Source organism: Mandrillus leucophaeus, unplaced genomic scaffold (genome assembly GCF_000951045.1).
Source record: "Mandrillus leucophaeus isolate KB7577 unplaced genomic scaffold, Mleu.le_1.0 Scaffold595, whole genome shotgun sequence".
Lineage (NCBI taxonomy): Eukaryota > Metazoa > Chordata > Mammalia > Primates > Cercopithecidae > Mandrillus > Mandrillus leucophaeus.
In genome coordinates this window covers 1,153,372-1,175,092 of record NW_012106419.1, presented here as the reverse complement: position 1 = coordinate 1,175,092, position 21,721 = coordinate 1,153,372, and the positions used below count along the sequence as shown (strand labels likewise).

Below are 21,721 nucleotides of genomic sequence, written 5' to 3'. Positions count from 1 at the left end.
CAAGGCCTTTGTTTCATCCTTCCAAAGATTGCCTGGGTAAAAGACTCTATGTTCAAAATACTTTTCCTGAGAACTTTGAAGATACTCTTCCGTAATCTTCTGGCCTTCAGGGTGGCTGAATAGAAGTATGGGGTCCACTTCATAATTATTTTGTGGAAGTGGGAAAGGAGTTGCCCTTTAGGGACTTCACTGCTATCCTGCACTGTGTTTTGTTTTGTTCTTTTTCCCTTTCTGTGCTTGCCAAAGGGTACCTGGGCCACTGCCCTGCTCTGCCCTCCAAAACCAAAGCCTGAGCCAAATCTTAGCTCACTGGTCCCCACCCAGAGGGTTACTAACCGCTTCATTTAGAGATCTCTTCTCCCCAGCTGGGCCTGGGGATGACTGTCTTGTGTAGCGTCTGCGAGTATGAGTGGAGATGGGACTAGAGTCTTCTCTTGCTGTCCACCCCACCACCATCCCAGTCCCACATCCATTCTGCTCTGAGCTGGAATTTTCTAGCATTTGGTTAGGAAAACTGCTCCTCACGTCTTCAGAGGGCCCTTCCTCACTCCTGGTGGTGGTGTGTTTCTCTGTCTATCTGACGCTACTACTTACCTTGCCTAGAAATTGCTCATTGTTTCTTGCCCACCAATGGCAACCTTCCCCCTGCTACTCATTTGCTTGGTGAGTAATTATTGAGTCCCTTCTGTATGCCAGATGATGTGCTAGGCACCATGGTTATAGTGGTGACCCAGAGAGACACCTCAGCCAAAGAGGGATCTTAAGCCAATACTCACTGAAACATATGGCACAAGTTGGGAAAAGTGCTCTGAGGAAAAGCAGATGGTGCTGAGGGCTAAGGAGGGCCTCCTGAACAAGTGATGGTCCTAGGTGCATCTTAGCTGAGGAGAAGGGAACGGGCGTGTGAAGAGTGGAAAGAACATTCCGCACAGTGAAAAGGCTCTGAGGCAGCATGAGTGGAGAGGAGACCAGGCTGTCCAGAATGTGGTGAATGAGGGGAGAGAGGAGGGGCAGGCAGAGCCTTCCGCATCATATGTTGAGGTTACCTGGCCCATTCCATGAAAGGCACAACCACAAAGAGCAAGACAAGCTAGGTCCTGCTGCAGACAAGCCTGCGCTTGGCTTTTTTTTGTTTTGTGTTGTAATTTTATTGAGGTACAATCTATATGACATAAAAATCATCCATTTTAAGTGTCCAATTCATTGATTTTTCATAAATGTACTGAATTGTGCAACCGTCACTATAATCCAGTTTTAGAAGAGTTTGCCACCCCAGTGAGATCCTTCATGGTGTTTATGGTTAGTTTTCATTTGCAACATGCACTAACGTGAAGTGAGTTTTCCCTTCTAGGTCTTGCAGGTGGAAGAGATGTGCCCTTTTCAGAGGTTGTGAAGTTAGCTCCAAATCCCAGACTAGCTGCTACCCCAAGCCTGGGAGCTTCTCAGGTGAGAGACCGTCAGAATTTGTTTATAACATTTGCATTATGAAAGCTCGCTAGGGTTTTTCCCCCACCAACAGGTCACCTACATTGAACTTGATGTGCTCAACTAAAGGAGAAATTCTGCTTTATTGAAATTATCAAGAAAATGGAGCAAAAGAGCCAGGTTGTCTGCTGCAAGTCACAGATGCTGCTGATTTTACAGCCAGGGTCAGATGGATTGCTGGGCATATTTTTATTGCTTCGTATGCCTCACGGTGGGCCCTTCCATGTCACTGGGCCATAAAAGCTACTGAAAGGATCCGTCACTGAAACTCAAGACATGCTGGATTTCTAGCACTCAAATCTCAAGTCTAGACCCAAGATAGCTGTGCAGTCACCCAGGCCAGGAAACCCCTGTGAAGGCAGACCTCACTTGTTGCAGGTTGGGTTCCTCAGAAAGCAGAGTCTGAGATGTCAACTAAGATATATGAGGTTTATGGGAGTGGGAGGAGTTGCTCTTGGAATCGCCAACTGTAGAAAGGAAAGGGAGTAGACAGGATTGGACAGAGGGAGAAGGTGAGTAGCAGTGCAATTTCTGGAGCCTAAGCTATTCCTACAGAAAGCTCTGAAGCTGAGGTGACCTTTAGAGTTTTATCCAGTTGCGCTAAGGGGCTGGGCCTTTATACCCCATGTGAATCAGTCATCACATGTGGGCCACCCCAGGAGGGGGTGAGGCAGCTCTTTATAGCGAAAGCAATCTCCAAAGCGGGCAGCTGAGGGCTGTCTGCCAACAGCACTCCCAGCAGTTGGGAGAATAAGTTCTTCGTTCCTGAGGTGAATCTGAATGGTACACCACAGCATCCGCCACACCACTGTACCTGTTTGCAGAAGGGTCTGGCAGCCCAGCAGCAGAGGTGGGTGCATTTTGTAAGGAACTGTGAAGGCTCTGACATTTACCTGACTTGCAAGCTAACAGGTGAGCCTGCCAGTTTTGTAGCGGCAGGCAGAAGACACAGGACTCCTGGATCAGAGACAAAGGGCTTTATTATGATGAACTCACGGTTCATCAGGAAGCATGAGCCTTCATGCTTGCATCAGTTTCCCTTGGCCTCCTAATTCCACAGGGTGATGCAAAGTGTGCCCAGGTGGATACTGTGCACATAATAGGCTGTGATACAACCAAATGATCCCGAGCATAGAAAACTCCCAACCTTGTAAAGGAACGGCGAGCAAACCTGCCCAAACTTTGCCACCAAAGGAGACATTATCCTTATTATTCTTGTCAGCAAACAGACAAACACTCTCTCCAGTGTCTCTGCCCTGGAGACACTATCTATATGTCTCTATGCTTTACAAACATCCTTGAAAAGATAGTCTGAAACGAAAGCTGTCACAAGACATGTAGAAACACCATGGAGAATTGTCTCCCAGCATATCTTGGAAGTAGGAACTCATGCTGTCTAGGAGACCAGACAAACCACACACACAGGTGTGCGCAAGCATCTGTAATTTTTCTGTTGTGTGTGAGAGGCCACTCGATACACTGAAAAGATTCGATGTCGAGATAAAGGGCACTTAAGTTCTGATTTTTATTCTGCTTCTCCTTCACCATGAGACCTTAAGCAGCACTCCTTGTCTCTAGACCTTTGTTTTTTATCTGTGAAGTGGGTACAACATCTGTCCTGCCTCCCTTTCACCTACTAATTGTGAGGCTTAAAAACAATCCTTGACCGAAATGGCATTATAGTCTAACAGGAAATCTGGAGGTAGAATTGTTTCAGTAGTTCAACATGAGAACTCTGGTCATGTTCCCTGCAATTCCTCAGGTCAGCAGTGGACAATGGGAACATAATGTGAGCCACGTATGTCATTTAAAATATTCTGGTTGCCTCATTTTTAAAAGTAAAAATAAAAAGAAATGATTAAAATTAATTTCAATAATACATTTTATTTAATCCACTATATCTGAAGTATTGTCATGTCAACATGTAATAAATAGAAAAGTTACTAATGTGGGGCTGGACGCAGTGGCTCACACCTGTAATCCCAGCACTTAGGGAGGCCGAGGTGGGCAGATTGCTTGAGCCCAGGAGTTCAAGAGCAGTCTGGGAAGCATGGCAAAAACCCCGTCTCTACAAAAAATAAAAAAATTAGCTGGGTGTGGTGGTGCATGCCTGTAATCCCAGCTACTCTGGAGGCTGAGGTGGGAGCATCACTTGAGCCCAGGAGGTGGAGGTTGCAGTAAGCCAAGATCACACCACTGCACTCCAGCCTGGGCGACAGAGACCCTGTCTCAAAAAAAAAAAAAAAAGTTACAAATATGATATTTTACATTTCCTTTTTTGCATGAAGCTTTTGAAATTTGGTGTGCATTTAATACTTACAGTTCTGGGCATGCTTCAAGTATGCAAAGGTGTACATGGCTTGTGGCTACTGTGCTGGATAGTGCAGCTCTGGATGTGCTCACATGGTGGGAGGATGGCTGTAGCTGCCCCAAACATCATGTCTTCACAGCTGTGTTCAAAGGCAGGGATATAGGTGACATTGGACAGAGAGCCTCTCCTCACACACCTCTTGCTCATCAGGGAGAAAAATACTGGCCTATCCCTCCCCTACCCCACATACCCCCCAACAGGCTGCCACTTGGTCATATATGGTCAATTCTGATTGTAGGAAAGGCTAGGGTAGGGTCTGGCTCTTTCATTCTATCTGGAAGGAGGCCAGCAAGGAGGAAGGTAATTAGGGAAAGTTTTAGGGCAGCACAGCAGCATCTGCCTCATGTAGAGTATGGAGTGGCAAATCCTCGGAGCTGTGTGCCCTGAGCTGATGAGAGTGCCTCATCACTCTCCCTGGCCTGCCCATGGCCGAAATCACTGACAACTCATGGAACCCTTTACCGCTGGATCCAAATCCTCAAAAGCCCTCCCAACAGCGGGTTGCAGCAGTGACAGTCTACGTGATTGTCAGCATACACGACTTATATGCAGACTGCATTTGTGGACTAGAGTTAAACTCCTTGAGAGCAGGACCACATCCTTCATTCTTTCTGTGGCACCTACAGCACTGCTTGTGCTCAAGCGGAAACTCAAAGCAGTAAGAATGTTTTCTCCCTTGGCTCAGCTGAACGTTGCAGTTTTCTCCATGGGGAGAAATCAAAGCCCCTTACCTTTGTTCTCTGACTTCTTAATGTCCAGTACAGGCTAGGACAACCTTAGGCTCCTCACCTGTGGGCCTCTTTATAAAGGGTCACCTGTTATCTTTTGCTTTATTTTACTCATGGGGTCTGTTCCCAAGTACTTCACAAACACATAGTTCACAGGGTAGAACCAGAACATCAGCTGTGTCACCCTCATTTGGAAGAGCAAAGAAATTTATCCCCCTAAGCCCTTCTAGGCAGCACAGACTCATCGTGGACTTAGAAGCCAGCAGGCTCCCTCTCTCTGGCTCTGACACCCCGTGTAACTGTCCCTGAGCCTTCGCAGACAGAGCTGCTGCAGCTGCACCACGAGTAGGCCCCAGTCGCATAATGAGTTGTTAAAATGCTTGACTTCCAGCTGGGCGTGGTGACTCACGCCTCTAATCCCAGCACTTTCAGAGGCCGAGGCGGATGGATCACCTGAGGTCAGGAGTTACAGACCAGCCTGGCCAACATGGTGAAAACCCGTCTCTACTAAAAAAGAAAAAAACACAAAAATTAACCGGGTGTGGTGGTGCACACCTGTAGTCCCAGCTACTCGAGAGGTTGAGGCATGAGAATCGCTTGAAACTAGGAGGTAGAAGCTGCAGTGAATCAAGATTGCACCACTGCACCTCCAACCTGGGTAACAGAGCGAGACCCTGTCTCAAGAAATAAAAAAACACAACTTAACTCTGGAGCAAATTAAACCAAATTAAGAAGGAATGGGGTTGGCATGAGCTCCTGCTTATGTTTACTTGCGAGTCCCAGGAAAATCCAGGTCCTTGGTCTTCAGTGTTGTTTGTCTGTGAGACAGCGTGTGCTCACCAGAAGTGCATCTGCATTTCTCAGGTAAGATGGACAGCCACAGGGAAAACTGCTTAGGGGGTTAAAAGAAGGGTAAGAATGTGGGCTTGTGTTTCTTTTTGGTCTTTTTTCTCTGTTGGGCTTTTTGTTTGTTTTGGCTTATAAGGAAGCACACTGTATATATAATTTTGTAGCTTCTTTAAAATTTCTACATTACAACATAAATATTTCATTCTTAAAAATGTATGTGCATACCATTTTTAATGACTGTATAATATTCTATCTGGGTCGACCAGGCACGATGGCTCGTACCTATAGTCCCAGCACTATGGGAGGCTGAGGCGGGAGGATCACTTGAGGCCAGGAGTTGGAGACCAGCCTCATCACTACAAAAAAAAAAAAAAAAAAAGTCTGGCAAATTTTTCGCCAGAACCACAATTTACTTGAGCATTTTCCATGCCTTAGCACAGTTGCTTTTAGTTTTTCAATTATAATTAACTCTTCTTAGATAGAGGATTAAAAAAAAAAAACTTTCCTATTCTACATGCGAATTTAACCTTTGGTTAACTTTCTAGCTGTTTTCCTTGAGATCTCATAAAAGTGGAATATCAACAGTTTTACTAGACAACATTGCTTTTGTAAAAATGGTCTTTGCTTGGGAAACTGCATCTGAACTGAGAAAACTGTAACTACCTGGTGAGAAGTCTTCCTCAGGGCCTCCTTGAGTACAGTGACGACTCCTGGACATGCCTCCTACCTACTAAGCTGTTACAGGAGATACTTTTGTAGGGCATATGAGGTTTTGAAGCCAGGGTCATTCTTTTGTCTGTATGATGTGGATCTCAACTCTTTTTTTTTGAGATGGAGTCTCACTCTGTCACCCAGTCTGGAGTGCGGTGGTGCGATCTCAGCTCACTGAAACCTCATCCTCCTGGGTTCAAGTGATTCTCCTGCCTCAGCCTCTCGAGTAGCTGGGATTACAGGCGCCTGCCACCATGCCCAGCTAATTTTTATATTTTTAGTAGAGACGGGGTTTCACCAGGTTGGTCAGGCTGGTCTTGAACTCCTGACCTCAGGTGATCCACCCGCCTTGGCCTCCCAAAGTGCTGGGATTACAGGCATGAGCCACCGCACACGGCCAGATCTCAGCTCTTTCTGCCTGGGCTGTAACCTGGTTGGGAGACAAAGAGACCCTCTTCTGTACAGCTGTGTGAACTGCTGTATCAACTGCTACGTGGTCTTCCATTGAGAGGAGCACCTGCCGCCACTGTGTTTCTCCAGGCTGTCTTCCCTTGGCTCATGGTGGTCTTATACGTCTGAATGTTCAATGGTATCAAAGAAGACCCTTGGCGGACTTGGCATCCTACGTTTAGGATTATTTCCTTAGGAGAGCTTCACCAAAGTAGAATAACTGGGTCCCACACTATGGGCTCCTTAATACAGATATAAAGTCAAGTCTATTTCCCAAAGAGTTGTATCACCAACTTTCACCAGCTGTGCAATGAGGCAGCCATTTCTAGGTACTCTCACCAGAATTTTTAAAAACTTTTGTAGATTTGATCATAAAAATTAGTTTCTTGTCATAATTTATAGTTTAAAAATATCTTAAACTACAGATTTGAGAACTCCTAGCATTCCCTCTTTTGTGAATTGATGCTTTCTTTCTTTTGCCCAGCAAAAAAGTTAAATTGCAAGTAAACGAAATTTAAAAATTTTAAATTGCAAAGTGCAACCAGATGTAAGAGGCATTTCCCCTCTCCCTGTTCTAAACCGCTTTTTCTGCTCTTCTAGGTCTATGAGGCCCTCCTCCCCCAGTATGCCAAACTCGAGCAGAGAATCTTGTCTCAGACCCGGGGGCCTCTGGAGTGAACAGGCATCCCTGTTGCCCCTGCCTGCCCAGATTTACTGACCCCACTTGGAGACATGGCCCCGGACAGCAGGGATCCACTTCCCTGTTCTGAACAGCTCTTCCTGCCTCTGCTGACTCCTTGGAGTGTCCAGGACCATTTTAAAGCCATCCTCAGCACATCTGCCTGAAGATAGATAGGCACTCGTGTCCTTGTGCCCATGTGCCCGTGTGCCCCAGGGCAGGAAAACATCTCTCTTTTCCTGTCTTTTATCCCAGGAGGCAGGACAACACTGAGACTGGGATATATCCGATAAAAACTATGACTTTTCCCCTTGTAGAGGCAGAATTAAAGCTAATCTAGAGACTCAAATTAGCAGAATGGGGGAGACAAAGCCCTGTCTCACCCCCTAACCTCATCCTATCTCTTTCTCCAACCCTGACTCTCTGCCCACTCCTCCCCAAACCATGACCCACAGCCGCCCCCACCCCATATCTTGATCCTACCTTCCATCCTCTCCCCCAATCCAAACCCCACAGCCTCTTCTCTCCCACACCCTGCCCTCCTTGTTTCAGCTGTCTGAGGTGCCTCCCAGAGCCGCTCTTATTTGCCCTATGCTCACCCTCTCCATGCTGTCCCCATTCTCTCCTTTCACCATCTGTTCTCCCCCTCCTTCATCTCCTCCCTCCCCAAACTCACCTGGCATAATTCACAACCTCCCACCCAAACGGTGGGCCTGGTGGACGTGCTTCCTGTGCCCTCCTTGTAGCTGTGCCCACAGATCACTGAGAGGGACCATCTCCCAAGTGGCACAGTTTAGAACTTCTCTCTCTTTTTCTCCCTCATTCCCTCTCTCTTCTTGCAGTCCACTTGTTGAAGAAGTTGTGTCATTTCTCTGGAAGAATTTCCCAAATTCTGGATTTCTTTTTTATTTTGGAGTATTTCATCAGCTGAAAAGTTGTGATTCTCACTTTGAGTTTTCTTCCTATATTTGTATAGTGAGTTCCTTTTTCCTTCCTCTTTATCCCTCCTGTTTTACTTTATACCTCTCTATTCCTTGCTCAAATTATTGCAAAAGCCTCCACAGAAAGTCCTCTATGATCTGACTCCTGCAGACTCTTCCAGATTTTTCTTCTGCCCCAGGTCTTTACTGAGCTCAGGACTCCAGCTAAATCAAAATACTCATGTTCTCACCCAGAGTGACAAAATCCTGCAGATAGGTTTCAGACTTGGTGGATCAGAGCAGTAGCTAGTGGGAAGTTAAAAGGAAGGGGCTTAGAAAATGAGTGGGATCAAAGGCATCACTTCTGATGGAGATGAAGCCATCTTGAAAGGGAGTGGTGTCCTTTGGAGGCATGGTGGACGAAAGGGGGCAAAGGAAGCAAGAGGTTAAAGATAACGGCCTGTTAGATACGACAGCAAGGCCAAGATTCCGAAGAAGACAGACAACTCCCCCTAGATGTTACTTTTTAAAGACATTTCACATTATTGGCCAGCAGAAAAAGGCTGTCTTGGACCATGAAACAGTAAACTGTAACAAAACACTTCAACATGAATTTGAAAATAAATTAAATAATTGTGGATATAAAAGGACACCAGAGATCAGAAATTCAAAACCTCAGAATAAAAATGAAAAAGCTACAAGCATATATGAGAAGAAAACTGACTGAACTTGGGAAATGATTTGAACAAAAAGATAAGTCATCACAGATATGAATACTAAATTATACTATATCTTAATGAAAATAGATATGGTCACAAGTACATTAAGGCACGTAGAAGGTAGGAGTAAGAAAAGCTAAGAGAAACAAAACAAACAAAGCAATATTAAAGGAAGAGCCAAAAAGACCCAGAAATAAAATGATAGATAAAGAAGATTGGCAAAGAAAAGATGATACAGGTAAAATTGGAACTCATGAAGACAAAAGATAAGACAGTGGAATAGAGTTAATATTTAAAATTCAAATATTAAAACTCAAACCCAAAAGAACTTTCTGAAAACAAAAGAAAACCTGAAACTTTATCTTGAAAGGGTCTATCTTGTTACTTCAAGTATTGACCCAGAATAATGAGCTCTGAGACATATCCTACCAACTATACTTTGAAGCCAAAGGAAAAGAACTATGTAAGCCTGTAGGCCAAAAGACCTAGTCTCTTACAAAGGAAAGATCTGGTTGGCATCAGACTTCTTAACAAAGCGAGATAGCAATGGGGCAACCTTTTCAAGAAACTCAAAGAAAGTATGAACTGAGGATTTCATATTTCGCCAAGCTCTCCTTTAAGTATCAAGGATATAGGAAGAAGTTTTAATTGCACAAGAACCCAGGGACTATTGTACCCACGACTTCTTCCTTAGAATTCTGCTAAAAGACAAGCTTCATCCAACTAGGAGATGATTGGGGAAATGAGCAAAAGGACTGGACGTGACCAATGAATATCTTTGGTTGTAGACCTGAGACCAAATGGAAGTGGGGATAAGGGTGGAAGAACAGTGTTAGTCTATTTTCACACTGCTATAAAGATAGTACCCAGCCAGGCATGGTGGCTCATGTCTGTAATCCCAGCACTTAGGGAGGCCGAGGCAGAAAGATCACCTGAGGTCAGGAGTTTGAGACCAGAGTGGCCAACATGGTGAAATCCCGTCTTTACTAAAAATACAAATATTAGCTGGGTATGGTGGTGCACCCCTGTAATCTCAGCTACTCAGGAGGCTGAGGCATGAGAATTGCTTGAACCTAGGGGCAGAGATTGCAGTGAGCCGAGATCGTGCCACTTCACTCCAGCCTGGGTGACAGTGAGACTCTGTCTCAAAAAAATAAAAAATAAATAAAGATAGTACTCAAGACTGGGTAATTTATAAAGAAAAGAGGTTTAATTGACTCAGAGTTCCACATGCTGGGGAGGCCTAAGGAAACCTACAATCATGGCAGAAGGTGAAGGGGAAGCAAGGACCTTCGCATGGTGGCAAAAAAGAGAGCATGAACGCACAAGAGAGCAAGCAGGGAAAACTCTTATAAAACCATCGGCTCTCGTGAGAACTTACTATCATGAGAACAGCATGGGAGAAACCACCCCCATGATCCAGTTACCTCCCACCAGGTCTCACCCTCAACACCTGGAGACTACAATTCAAGATGAGATTTGGGTGGGGACACAAGTTCTAATCACATGAAATAGTATCAAATGGTATATTCTTTGACAAGACAGAAGTAACAAAAAAGAAGGGAGAGAGGAAGAGGAAAGTACGAAGAACTCCTTGTTGCTTAGGCAATATGTAGAAGTCAAAGAGCATTATTTAAAGTTGACAAAACAAGTACATGAAGTGTAAGTAAGGAAAAGAAGATTTAGAGCATTAAAGGTGTACTATACTATTTAATAGTATAGAATACATAGTATAATTACTAGAATAAAAATGTAAATCTCCATCAATGCTCAAAGAAATAATAATAAAGGCAGTAAATTACAGTGAAAAACATACAGTGAAAAAAGGCAGTAGATTACAGTGAAAATATGCCATCATACAGTAAATATATTAAGTCCAAGCATGTAAGTTAAATCAGTACATGTGAAAGGACTTACCTATTAAAAGGAATATCAGATTGGCTTACAAACCAATGTCTTATTGTCTGTTATTTATAAGAGACACATCTAAAATAAGTGATTCAGAGAAGCTAAATAAAAAGAGATGGGCAAAAATAGACCGGTCAAGTAGGACCACAGAAGACAAAGATTACAGTATCCATATCTGAAAAGGTAGAATTCAGGAAAAAATAGACAAGACAATGAAGGATACATTAAAATGCTAAAAGCCACAAGTCACAATGAGGATATACTACTTATGAGTGTTACAGCTTCAATTATCTGGTTTGTCAACTTTAAATGATATTCTTTGGCTCCCACCTATTGCCTGTACAACAAAGAACTCTTTGTACTTTCCTCTTTCTCTCTTCCTCGTTTTTCATTGTTTCCATTGTGTTACTTCTACCTTGTTAAGCACATAACATTTGCATAACAAATTATGCAAGGAAAAATGAATAGAAACCTGGAAATAACAGAGAACTTTAAAACACCTCTGTCTCACCCAAGACTGAAGTTAAGGAGACAAAAAATACATTTAAGGATATAAGTGATCTAAATAACAGTATCTATAAAGTAGATCTAATGAATATATGTTGAACTTTCTGCCTTGATAATAAAGAATACTCCTCTAGGGCAAGCGTGATGACTCACACCTGTAATCCCAGCACTTTGGGAGGCTGAGGCAGGTGGATCGCTTGAGCTCAGGAGTTCGAGACCAGCTTGGCCAACGTGGTGAAACCCCATCTCTACAAAAAAATACAAAAATTAGCCAGGCATGGTGGCAGGAGCCTGTAGTCCCTAGGAACTTATGACTCTTCTAGGAATCATAAGATTGTTGTCCCACAGCAGCCTCACACACCTGGCATATCAGTGATTAAACCCATAGGGTGCTATCTCAAAAATAATTGTGAGTGGGCTTTTGGTACGTAGACTCCAATAAGACACATAAAACCCACAGTACATTTTAGGAAGCTATACTAATGGCATTATCCAGGATTAAAAGGGACTAAATGTTAAAAAACCCTGGACCCCCAACTTTATATGGGCAGCAAGCAGGCATAGTTGCTCAAAAGACAGTTTCTAGGCTGAGCATGGTGGCTCACGCCTGTAATCGCAGCACTTTAAGAGGCCAAGGTGGGCGGATCATGAGGTCAGGAGTTCAAGACCAGCCTGGCCAAAATAGTGAAACCCCATCTCTACTAAAAATACAAAAATTAGCTAGGCATGGTGGTACATGCCTGTAGTCCCAGCAGCTTGGGAGGCTGAGGCAGGAGAATCGCTTGAACCCAAGAGGTAGAGGTTGCAGTAAGCTGAGATCTCGCCACTGCACTCCAGCTTGGGCAACAGAGTGAGACTTCGTCTCAAAAAATAAAAAATAAAAAAATTGTATATGTATCAGCAGGCCGGGCATGGTGTCTCATGCCTGTAATCCTAGAACTTTGGGAGGCTGAAGCAAGTGGATCACCTGGGGTCAGGAGTTCAAGATCAGCCTGGCCAACATGGTGAAATCCTGTCTCTACTAAAAATACAAAAAAAAGTTAGGCGGGCGTGGTCGCAGACGCCTGTAATCCCAGCTACTCAGGAGACTGAGACAGGAGAATCACTTAAACCTGGAAGGCGGAAGTTGCAGTGAGCTGAGATGGCAGCACTGTACTCCAGCCTGGGCGACAGAGCAAGACTCCATCTCAAAAAAAAAAAAAAAAAAATATACACACACACACACACACACACACACACACACACACACGTATCAGAAAAAAATGCAAACACTTTAAGCATATTTTAAAATGCTTACTGACAAAAATCAAAGAGTTTGATAAAATTCTGTGTTACCATGACTGTGGAGCAATAGACATTCGTATACATTTCTGGTAGGAGTGCAATTTTGTGAGACTCCTAAGGAGGGAAATTGGGCAACATCTAACAAAACTAAATATGAGTATGACTGAACCATTCCAATAGGAATCTGCACAAAGACACAATTCCAACATACAAGATAACGTATGTATAAGGTTATTGTGAAATTATTGATAATAGCAAAGTACTTGGGAAAAGGCAAATATACATTAATATAGGACAGATTGAATAGATTATAATGCATCCACACAATAAAAAAGAATGAGGAAGATCTCTATGTACCAATGAGGGGTAAATTCCATAAACAAAGGACAGTTCTCTATTATTCTCTATTATTCTTTTTATTCCCCTTAACAAAGCTTTATAGTTTTTAGTGTATGTCTTACACATATTTTGTTAAATTATTTGATTTTTAAAAAAGACTTTGTGATGAAATGTATGACATTTATCATTTTAACCATTTTTAAGTGGAAAAGTGTTCATTGTTTCAATTGTTTTTACTAACATTTAGGAATATTCCATGGTATGTTGAATTGTTCATTGGGAACATATAAAGATCAAATTCAGTAGCGTTAGGTATATTCACAATATTATGCTACCATCACCACCACACATTTCCAAAACCTTTTTATCATTCTAGGCTGCAGCTCTACTCACTAAACAATAACTCCTGTTTTCCTCTCTCCAGCCCTTGATGACCGCTATCCTTTCTCTCTATGGATTTGCCTATTCTAGGTTTTTCATATAAGTGGTAATATACATGTGTCCTCTGGTGTCTGGTTTATTCCACACACATGTAAAATAGTTAATGTTTTAATGTTTTAAATTTAAAGGTTCATTCACATTGTAGCAAGGCTGAATAATATTCTTCTGTCTTTATATACCACATCCTGTTTATCCATTCATCCATCACTGGACATTTGAGTTGTTTTCACCTTTTGGTGATTGTAAATAATGCTGCTATGAACGTTGCTGTACAAATATCTGTTTGAGTCTGTGCTTTCAATTTTTTTGGGTGTATACCTAGAAGTGAAATTGCTGAATCATACAGTAATTCTGTTTAACTTTTTGAGGACCCACCACAGTTTTCCACAGTAGCTGCACCATTTTACATTCCCAGCAGTAATGCACAGGGATCTAGTTTCTCTACATCCTTGTCAACACTTGTTATTTTTCTTTTTTTAAATATATATATAATAGCCATCCTTATGGATGTGAAGTGAAGTTTCATTGTGGTTTTGATTTGTGTTTTCCTAATGACTAGTGATGTTAAGCACTTTTCGTGTTCTTATTGGCCATTTGTACACATTTAATTTTTTCGATTCTGTTGGAAAAGTGTTTCATTTTTTCAATTGTTTTCGCTAGCATATAGGGATAGTCTATGGTATATGGAATTATTCGTTGCTAACATACAAAAATCATTTTGTTTTTAGATGGAGTCTCGCTCTGTCATCAGGCTGGAGTGCAGTGGCGCGATCTCGGCTCACTGCAATCTCTGCCTCCTGGGTTCAAGCGATTCTCCTGCCTTAGCCTCCTGAGTAACTGGGATTACAGGCACCCGCCACCATGCACAGCTAATTTTTGTATTTTTAGTAGAGACGGGATTTCACCATGTTGGCCAGTATGGTCTCAATCCCCCGACCTTGTGATCCACCCACCTTGGCCTCCCAAAGTGCTGCGATTACAGGCATAAGCCACTACGCCTGGCCATAAGAATCAATTTTTGTTTGATTTTGTGTCTTGCAACTTTATTAAATTCACTTACTAGTTATGGTAGTATTTTGTATTAGTAGGATATGTAGGATTTCTATCCATCATGTCGTGCCATCTGTACAAAGACAGTTTTTCTTCTTTTCAATCTGTAAGCATTTTATTTCATTTTCTTGCCTTCCTGCAATGATTAGAATGTCTAGTATAGTGTTGAATGGAAGCACGGAGAGCAATAATCCTTGCCTTGTTGCTGATCTTAGGGGACAGCATTTTATCACTAAGAGTGTGTGTGTGAATACACCCTCCATTGGGCTGAGAAATTTCCTTTCATTTCTTGCTGGAGGCGGGGAGGAATCTTTAAAAAGAATGTGTAGGTTTGTCTTGAATTTTGGCAAATGTTTTACATGTATGTGTTATGGTTTTGGTATTCTGTGTTCCTTAAATATTTCATTGAATTCACCAGTGAAACCATCTTAGTTAGATGTTTTCTTTGTGGAACTTTTAAGTTAAAATTCAATTTAAATAAAAATATATGGCCCTTCAGATTTTGTACTTCTTTTTGTGTCAATATTAATAATACGCATCTTTCAAAGAATCTTTTTTTTTTTTTTGGTAGAGACAGGGTTTTGCCATGTTGTTGATAGCAAGCCCTAACCCTGTCATAAACAAGCCTTAAAGAAACTGGCCATAAACAGGATTTCTGCAGCAATGTGACATGCTCATGATGGCTGTCATGCACACTGCTAAAAGTTGTTGGTTTACTGGAGCAGGGCAAGGCATACCTGTCCCTGCCTGGAGCAAAAAACTGCTCAAACCACAAACAATAGCAGGAGAGGCCTGTGCCTTGACAGCATGTTTGTGCTGCAGATAATCAGCCAGAGCCTGTTTCTCTGCTCCTCACCGAGATTGCTTTGTTTCCCATAAGGAATGCTTTTAGCTAACCTACAATCTATCAAAGCTATGCTTATCACTAGCTTTCTGTCAATAAATGTGTGGGTCAAGCTCTGTTCATGGCGCTCAGCTCTGAAGGCTGTCAGCCCCTAATCCCCACTTTATACTATATTCCCGTGTCTTTGTCTTAATTCCTCTAGCGCTGCTGGGTTGGAGTCTCCATGACCGAGCTGGTCTCAGCAAGCGGTACCCAACATGGGGGCTTGAATCCAGGTGTAAGGATCACCGGAGCGACGGTTAGAAAATGTGGAACTACACTGGAGGCCACCTGAGTAGTGTTAAAGCAATTCCCATGGTAAGAAGGGGAACTCAGAAGCATCAGGGTAACAATGGGACAAGGGTCGAGCAGGCATGAGGCTTATTTGATTCTGCTTCGACATCTCCTCAGAAAAGGAGGAGTGAAGGTTAGCACTGGCTGACTTATGCAGCTTTTTAGTGTGGTAGAGAGATACTGCCCCTCGTTTCCGAACCGAGGAACTATGAATGTAGAGGTCTGGGAAAAGGTAGGCAGCACACTGAAAAAGGCATATAAGGATGATGCTGGAGATATTCCTATAACTGATCAGTGTGGGCTCTGGTTCATTCCACCTTGGAGCCTTTCCACACAGATTATGAGGAGGAGGAATCAGAGGAAGAAGGAGAGTCTAATGAAGTAACAGAAGAGGTGACAGAATAGGTTTGCTTGCCAGCTAAAGCAACAAAGGAGGGAGAGGTTTGTCCCTACCCCTCTGCACCCCCTCATTATTTTGAAGAAAAGGAGCGGCCTGACCCTCCGAATCTTTCTTTTCCAGAGGACACTGGGTGAAAAGTAGTTGCCCCAGTGACTGTTTGAGCAGTGCCTCAAGCGACCGCTCTCAGTTCTATTCAGGCAGGAATCCAGCAAGCTAGACGAGAGGGTGATCTGGATGCTTGGCAGTTTCCTGTTAGAATGCACCCACCTGATCAACAGGGAAATATTACGGTTACGTGGGAGTCTTTCCCTTTTAAAATACTTAAAGAATTTAAACAAGCTATTAATCAACATGGACCAGGTTTTCCTTTTGTAATGGGACTGTTAAAGAATGTTGCTGTCTCCAGTCAGATGATGCCAGCGGGCACAGCAGGATTACTTCTAGGTAGGTCTAGTTTAAATGTAAAAGGAGTCATTGATTCAGATTATAAGGGGGAAATTCAAATTGTTATATCTACTTCTGTTCCCTGGAAAGCAGAGCCAGGAGAGCGTATAGCACAACTCCTGATTGTGCTGTATGTGGAAATGGGGAGAAGTGAAACTAAACGGACAGGAGGATCTGGAAGTACAAATGAACAAGGGAAAGCAGCTTACTGGGTAAATCAAATTACTGATAAACATCCTACCTGTGCAATAACTATTCAGGGAAAGAAATTTAAAGGTTTGGTAGATACAGGAGCAGACATTTCAGTCATTTCTCTACAGCACTGGCTGTCTGTGTGGTCAATTCAACCCGCTCAATTTAACATAGTTGGAGTTGGTAAAGCCCCTGAAGTATATCAAAGTATTTATATTTTGCATCGTGAAGGACCTGATGAACAATCTGGGACCATTCAGCCAACTATAACTTCTGTACCTATACATTTATGGGGGAGAGATTTATTACAGCAATGGGGAGTACAAGTTCCCCTTTATATAGAACAATTATATAGCCCTCAAAATCAGCATATGATACAAGAGATGGGGTATGTGCCTGGCATGGGATTAGGAAAAAATGTACAAGGGTTAAAGAAACCACTTCAAGCGGAAGAAAAAAATTCTTGTCAGGGTTTAGGAGATCATTTTTGATGGTGGCAATTGTTAAGCCTCCAGAACCTATACCTTTAAAATGGTTAACAAGTAAGCCAATTTTGATAGAACAATGGCTGCTGAGTAAAGAGAAACTGGAGGCTTTAGAGGTCTTAGTTACTGAACAATTAGAAACAGGATGTATAGCTCTAACGTTTTCCCCCTGGAATTCTCCAGTCTTTGTTATTAAGAAAAAATGTGGTAAATGGAGAATGTTGACAGATCTTACAGCGATTAATTCAGTTATACAACCTATCGGGAGCATTGCAGCCTGGACTGCCTTCTGCTGCTATGATTCAAAAAAATTGACCTTTAATAGTCATAGATTTAAATGACTGTTTCTTTACTATCCCCTTAGCTGAGCAAGACTGTGAATGGTTTGCATTTATAATTCCTGCGGTCAACAACCTGCAGCCTGCTAAACGTTTTCACTGGAAAGTGTTGCCACAAGGCATGTTAAACAGTCCAACAATTTGTCAGACTTATGTAGGACAAGCAATGGAACCTACTCGTAAAAAATGTTCACAGTGTTACATTATTCATTTTATGCACGATATACTTTGTTCTGTCCCCGCTCAGGAAATATTAATCCAATGTTATAATCACTTGCAAAACTCGATTTCTCGTGCTGGTTTAATTATAGCTCCTGACAAAATTCAGACTCCTACTCCTTACTCCTACTTGGGGACCTTAGTAAATGACACTACCATTGTGCCACAGAAAGTAACCACACGTAGGGATCAATTGAAAACATTGCATGACTTTCAAAAACTACTAGGAAACATTAATTGGGCATGACCTGCTCTAGGCATTCCTACCTATGCCATGAGTAATCTATTTTCTATCCTTAGAGGAGATCCTAGTCTCCCAAGCCCTCGGCAATTAACAAAGGAGGCTGAGGCAGAGTTACAGCTAATTGAAAAGTAAGTGCATAAAGCTCAAATAAATAGAATAGATCCAGAAAAGACTTTAGACTTTTTGATTTTTCCAACTCAGCATTCACCTACTGGTGTTATTGTCCAAGAGCAGGATCTTGTAGAGCGGCTTTCCCTCCACATACTAATTCACGGACTCTCACTCCTTATTTGGATCAAATTACTACTCTGATAGGAAATGGGAGAACTGAAATTGTTAAATTACATGGATATGATCCTGGAAAAATTATTCTTCCTCTTACAAAGGCATAAATACAAAAAGCCTGTATAAATAGTCTTAATTGCCAACCCATTTAGCTGATTTCGTAGGTGTTCTTGATAATCACTTTCCAAAGACAAAATTATTTCAATTTTTGAAACTAACTAATTGGATTCTCCCTAGAATAACTAAATTTAAGCCAACTGAAGGTGCTGAAAATGTTTTTACAGATGGGTCTAGTAATGGTAAAGCTTCTCATTCTGGATCAAAAAGTAAAGTTTTCCAGACACCCTATACTTCAGCTCAAAAAGCGGAGCTTGTAGTTGTAATTGAGGTGCTGACTGCTTTTGAGATGCCTGTCAGTGTAATTTCTGGTTCTTCATACGTGGTTCATTCCACACAATTAATTGAAAATGCTCAGTTACAATTTCATGCAGATAAACAACTGATGACTTTATTTACCCAATTGCAAACAGCTGTTAAGAGTAGAATGCACCCTTTTTACATTACTTATATTAGAGTTCATACACCTCTTCCAGGACCTTTGACTGCAGGAAATCAAATGACTGATCACCTAGTTGCTATGGCATTATCTAATGCTAGACACTTTCACAATTTAACCCACGTTAATGCCTCTGGTCTCAAACGCAGATGCAGCATTACCTGGAAAGAAGCTAAAGCTATTATCCAGCAATGCCCAACTTGCCAAATGGTGCATTCCTCATCTTTTACAGGAGGAGTTAATCCTCGAGGATTGGAACCTAATTCTCTTTGGCAAATGGATGTCATACACGTTCCCTCTTTTGGGAGACCAGCTCATGTACATGTATGTGTAGATACATTTTCTCACTTTGTTTGGGCTACATGCCAAATGGGGGAATCTTCTGTGTTAAATGGCATCTTCTGCAGTGCTTTGCAGTCATGGGCATTCCAGCTTCAGTTAAAATGGACAATGCTCCAGGCTATACAAGCCAAGCTCTAGCTACATTTTTCTCTATATGGAATATTAAACACATTACTGGCATCCCATATAATTCACAAGGGCAAGCCATTGTGGAAAGAATGAATCACTCCCTAAAACAACAATTACAAAAGCAGAAGGGGGGAACAGTTATTAGAGGAACAGTGATTATAGGACTCCACACATACAACTAAATCTAGCATTATTAACTTTAAATTTTTTGAGCCTGCCTAAAGGCCGGATGCTATTAGCAGCTGAACAGCATCTACAGACACCAGCTTCAAAGACAGAAGCAGCACAACTGGTTTGGTGGAGAGATCCAATAACAAAAAGTTGGGAAATAGGTAAAATAATAACATGGGGGTAGAGGTTATATTTGTGTTTCTCCAGGCCAAAACCAGCAGCCAATTTGGATATCATCAAGACACCTGAAACCTTATCATGAGCCAGATGCTGAGGAAGAGATTTTGGGAGGAACCTGAGGATCCCCCACTTGCAGCCATGTCGAGACTGACAGTAAGTCCACCTTTCCTGCTTGTAGTGGGTGATTTAAAACTTGATCTCCCTAATCATCACGTGACTTGTCAAGAATGTAGATTGTTTTCTTGTGTGAATTCTTCCTTGTATAATACTGATCATTCTATTTTAGTGGTAAGAGCCCAAGAAGGAGTATGGATACCTGTAAAGCTTTCCCATCCTTGGGAAGCCTCTCCTTCTGTGCATATTATTACTGAAATTCTTCAGAAGATTCTGAGACACTCTCAGTGTTTCATTGCTACTTTAATTTTAATCATTATAGGATTGATTGCTGTCACAGTTACTGCTGTGGCAGATGGAGTTGCTTTGCATTCCACAGTACAAACGGCAGACTGTGTAAATAATTGGCAGAAAAATTCTACTTTCCTGTGGAATTCCCAAACTAAGATAGACCAGAAACTAGCTAATCAAATCAGTTATCTCCAACAAACTGTAATGTGGCTAGGAGATCGAGTAGTTAGTCTAGAATATAGAATGCAGCTACAATGTGATTGGAATACTTCTGATTTTTGCATTACTCCTTATCTGTATAATGAAACAGAGCATGAGTGGGAAAGAGTTAAGAAACATTTGAAAGGTCATATTGGAAATTTACTTTAGATATTACAAAACTGAAGGAACAAATATTTCAAGCTTCTCAGGCACATCTGACGCTAATGCCAGGAACTGAAGTGCTTGAAGGTGCTTCAGATGTATTAGCAGCTATTAACCTGTTAAAATGGATCAAGACTCTTGGAGGTTCTGTGATTTCAATGATGACTGTGCTTTTAATCGGTGTTGTTTGTCTTTATATAGTCTGCAGATGTGGATCCCGAATCCTGTGAGAAGTAGCCTACTGTGACAAAGCTGCCTATGCCTTTATCACTTTGCAAAAACAAAAAGGGGGGACATGTTGGTAGCAAGCCCTAACCCTGTCATAAACAGACCTTAAAGAAACTGGCCATAAACAGGATTTCTGCAGCAATGTGACATGCTCATGATGGCTGTCATGCACACTGCTAAAAGTTGTTGGATTAATGGAGCAGGACAAGGAACACCTGGCCCTGCCTGGAGTGAAAAACTGCTCAAACTACAAATGATAGCAGGAGAGGCTTGTGCCTTGAGAGCATGTTTTTGCTGCAGATAATCAACTGGAGCCTGTTTCTCTGCTCCTCACTGAAATTGCTTTGTTTCCCATAAGGAATGCTTTTAGCTAATCTACAATCTACAGAAGCAATGCTTATCACTGGCTTTCTGTCAATAAATGTCTGGGTCAAACTCTGTTTGTGGCTCTCAGCTCTGAAGGCTGTCCGCCCCCTAATCCTCACTTTATACTGTACTCCTGTGTCTTTGTCTTAATTCCTCTAGCACTGCTGGGTTAGGGTCTCCACAACCGAGCTGGTCTTGGCACCATGTTGCTCAGGCTAGTCTTGAACTCCTGTAATCCTTCCACAAAGTGCTGGGATTACAGGTGTGAGCCAGGACACCTGGCCAGAATCTTCCATTTTAACTTGTCAAATTTATTAGCATAAAAATTTTTAATATTCCTTTATTATCCTTGCATGTCTGTAGTACTTGCAGTGAAAGAATTCTTTTTCATTTCTGAAATTGGTCATTTGCAACTTTTCTCTTTTTTCTGAATCAGTCTAGCTCGAAGTTTATCAATTTTATTGATCATACTTTTTTCTATTTTATTGATTTCCATTCTTTATTATTTACTTCAGGTTTAATTTGCTCTGCTTTTCCTAGCTTTTCTTTTCTTTTTTTTAGACAGAATCTCACTCTGTAGCCCAGGTTGGAGTGCAGTGGCATGGTCTTGGCTTACTGCAACCTCCACCTCCTGGTTCAAACAATTCTCCTGCCTCAGCCTCCCAAGTAGCTGGGACTACAGGCGCCCACCACCATACCTGGCTAATTTTTGTATTTTTAGTAGAGACAGGGTTTCATCATGTTGGGCAGACTGGT

The 21,721-nt window shown here is 42.1% G+C and overlaps 1 protein-coding gene across 1 annotated transcript in view; it reads left to right on the top strand.

The window, feature by feature from the left end:
- Positions 1–8,840, top strand: part of XYLB (xylulokinase homolog (H. influenzae)) — a 70,566-nt gene extending 61,726 nt beyond the window's left edge. Inside the window, exon 19 of the mRNA XM_011999492.1 lies at positions 7,195–8,840. Coding sequence (XP_011854882.1) covers positions 7,195–7,272 — 78 coding nt within the window. The 3' untranslated portion in view covers positions 7,273–8,840. The remainder of the gene's footprint in view (positions 1–7,194) is intronic.
- The last annotated feature ends 12,881 nt before the right edge of the window (positions 8,841–21,721 follow it).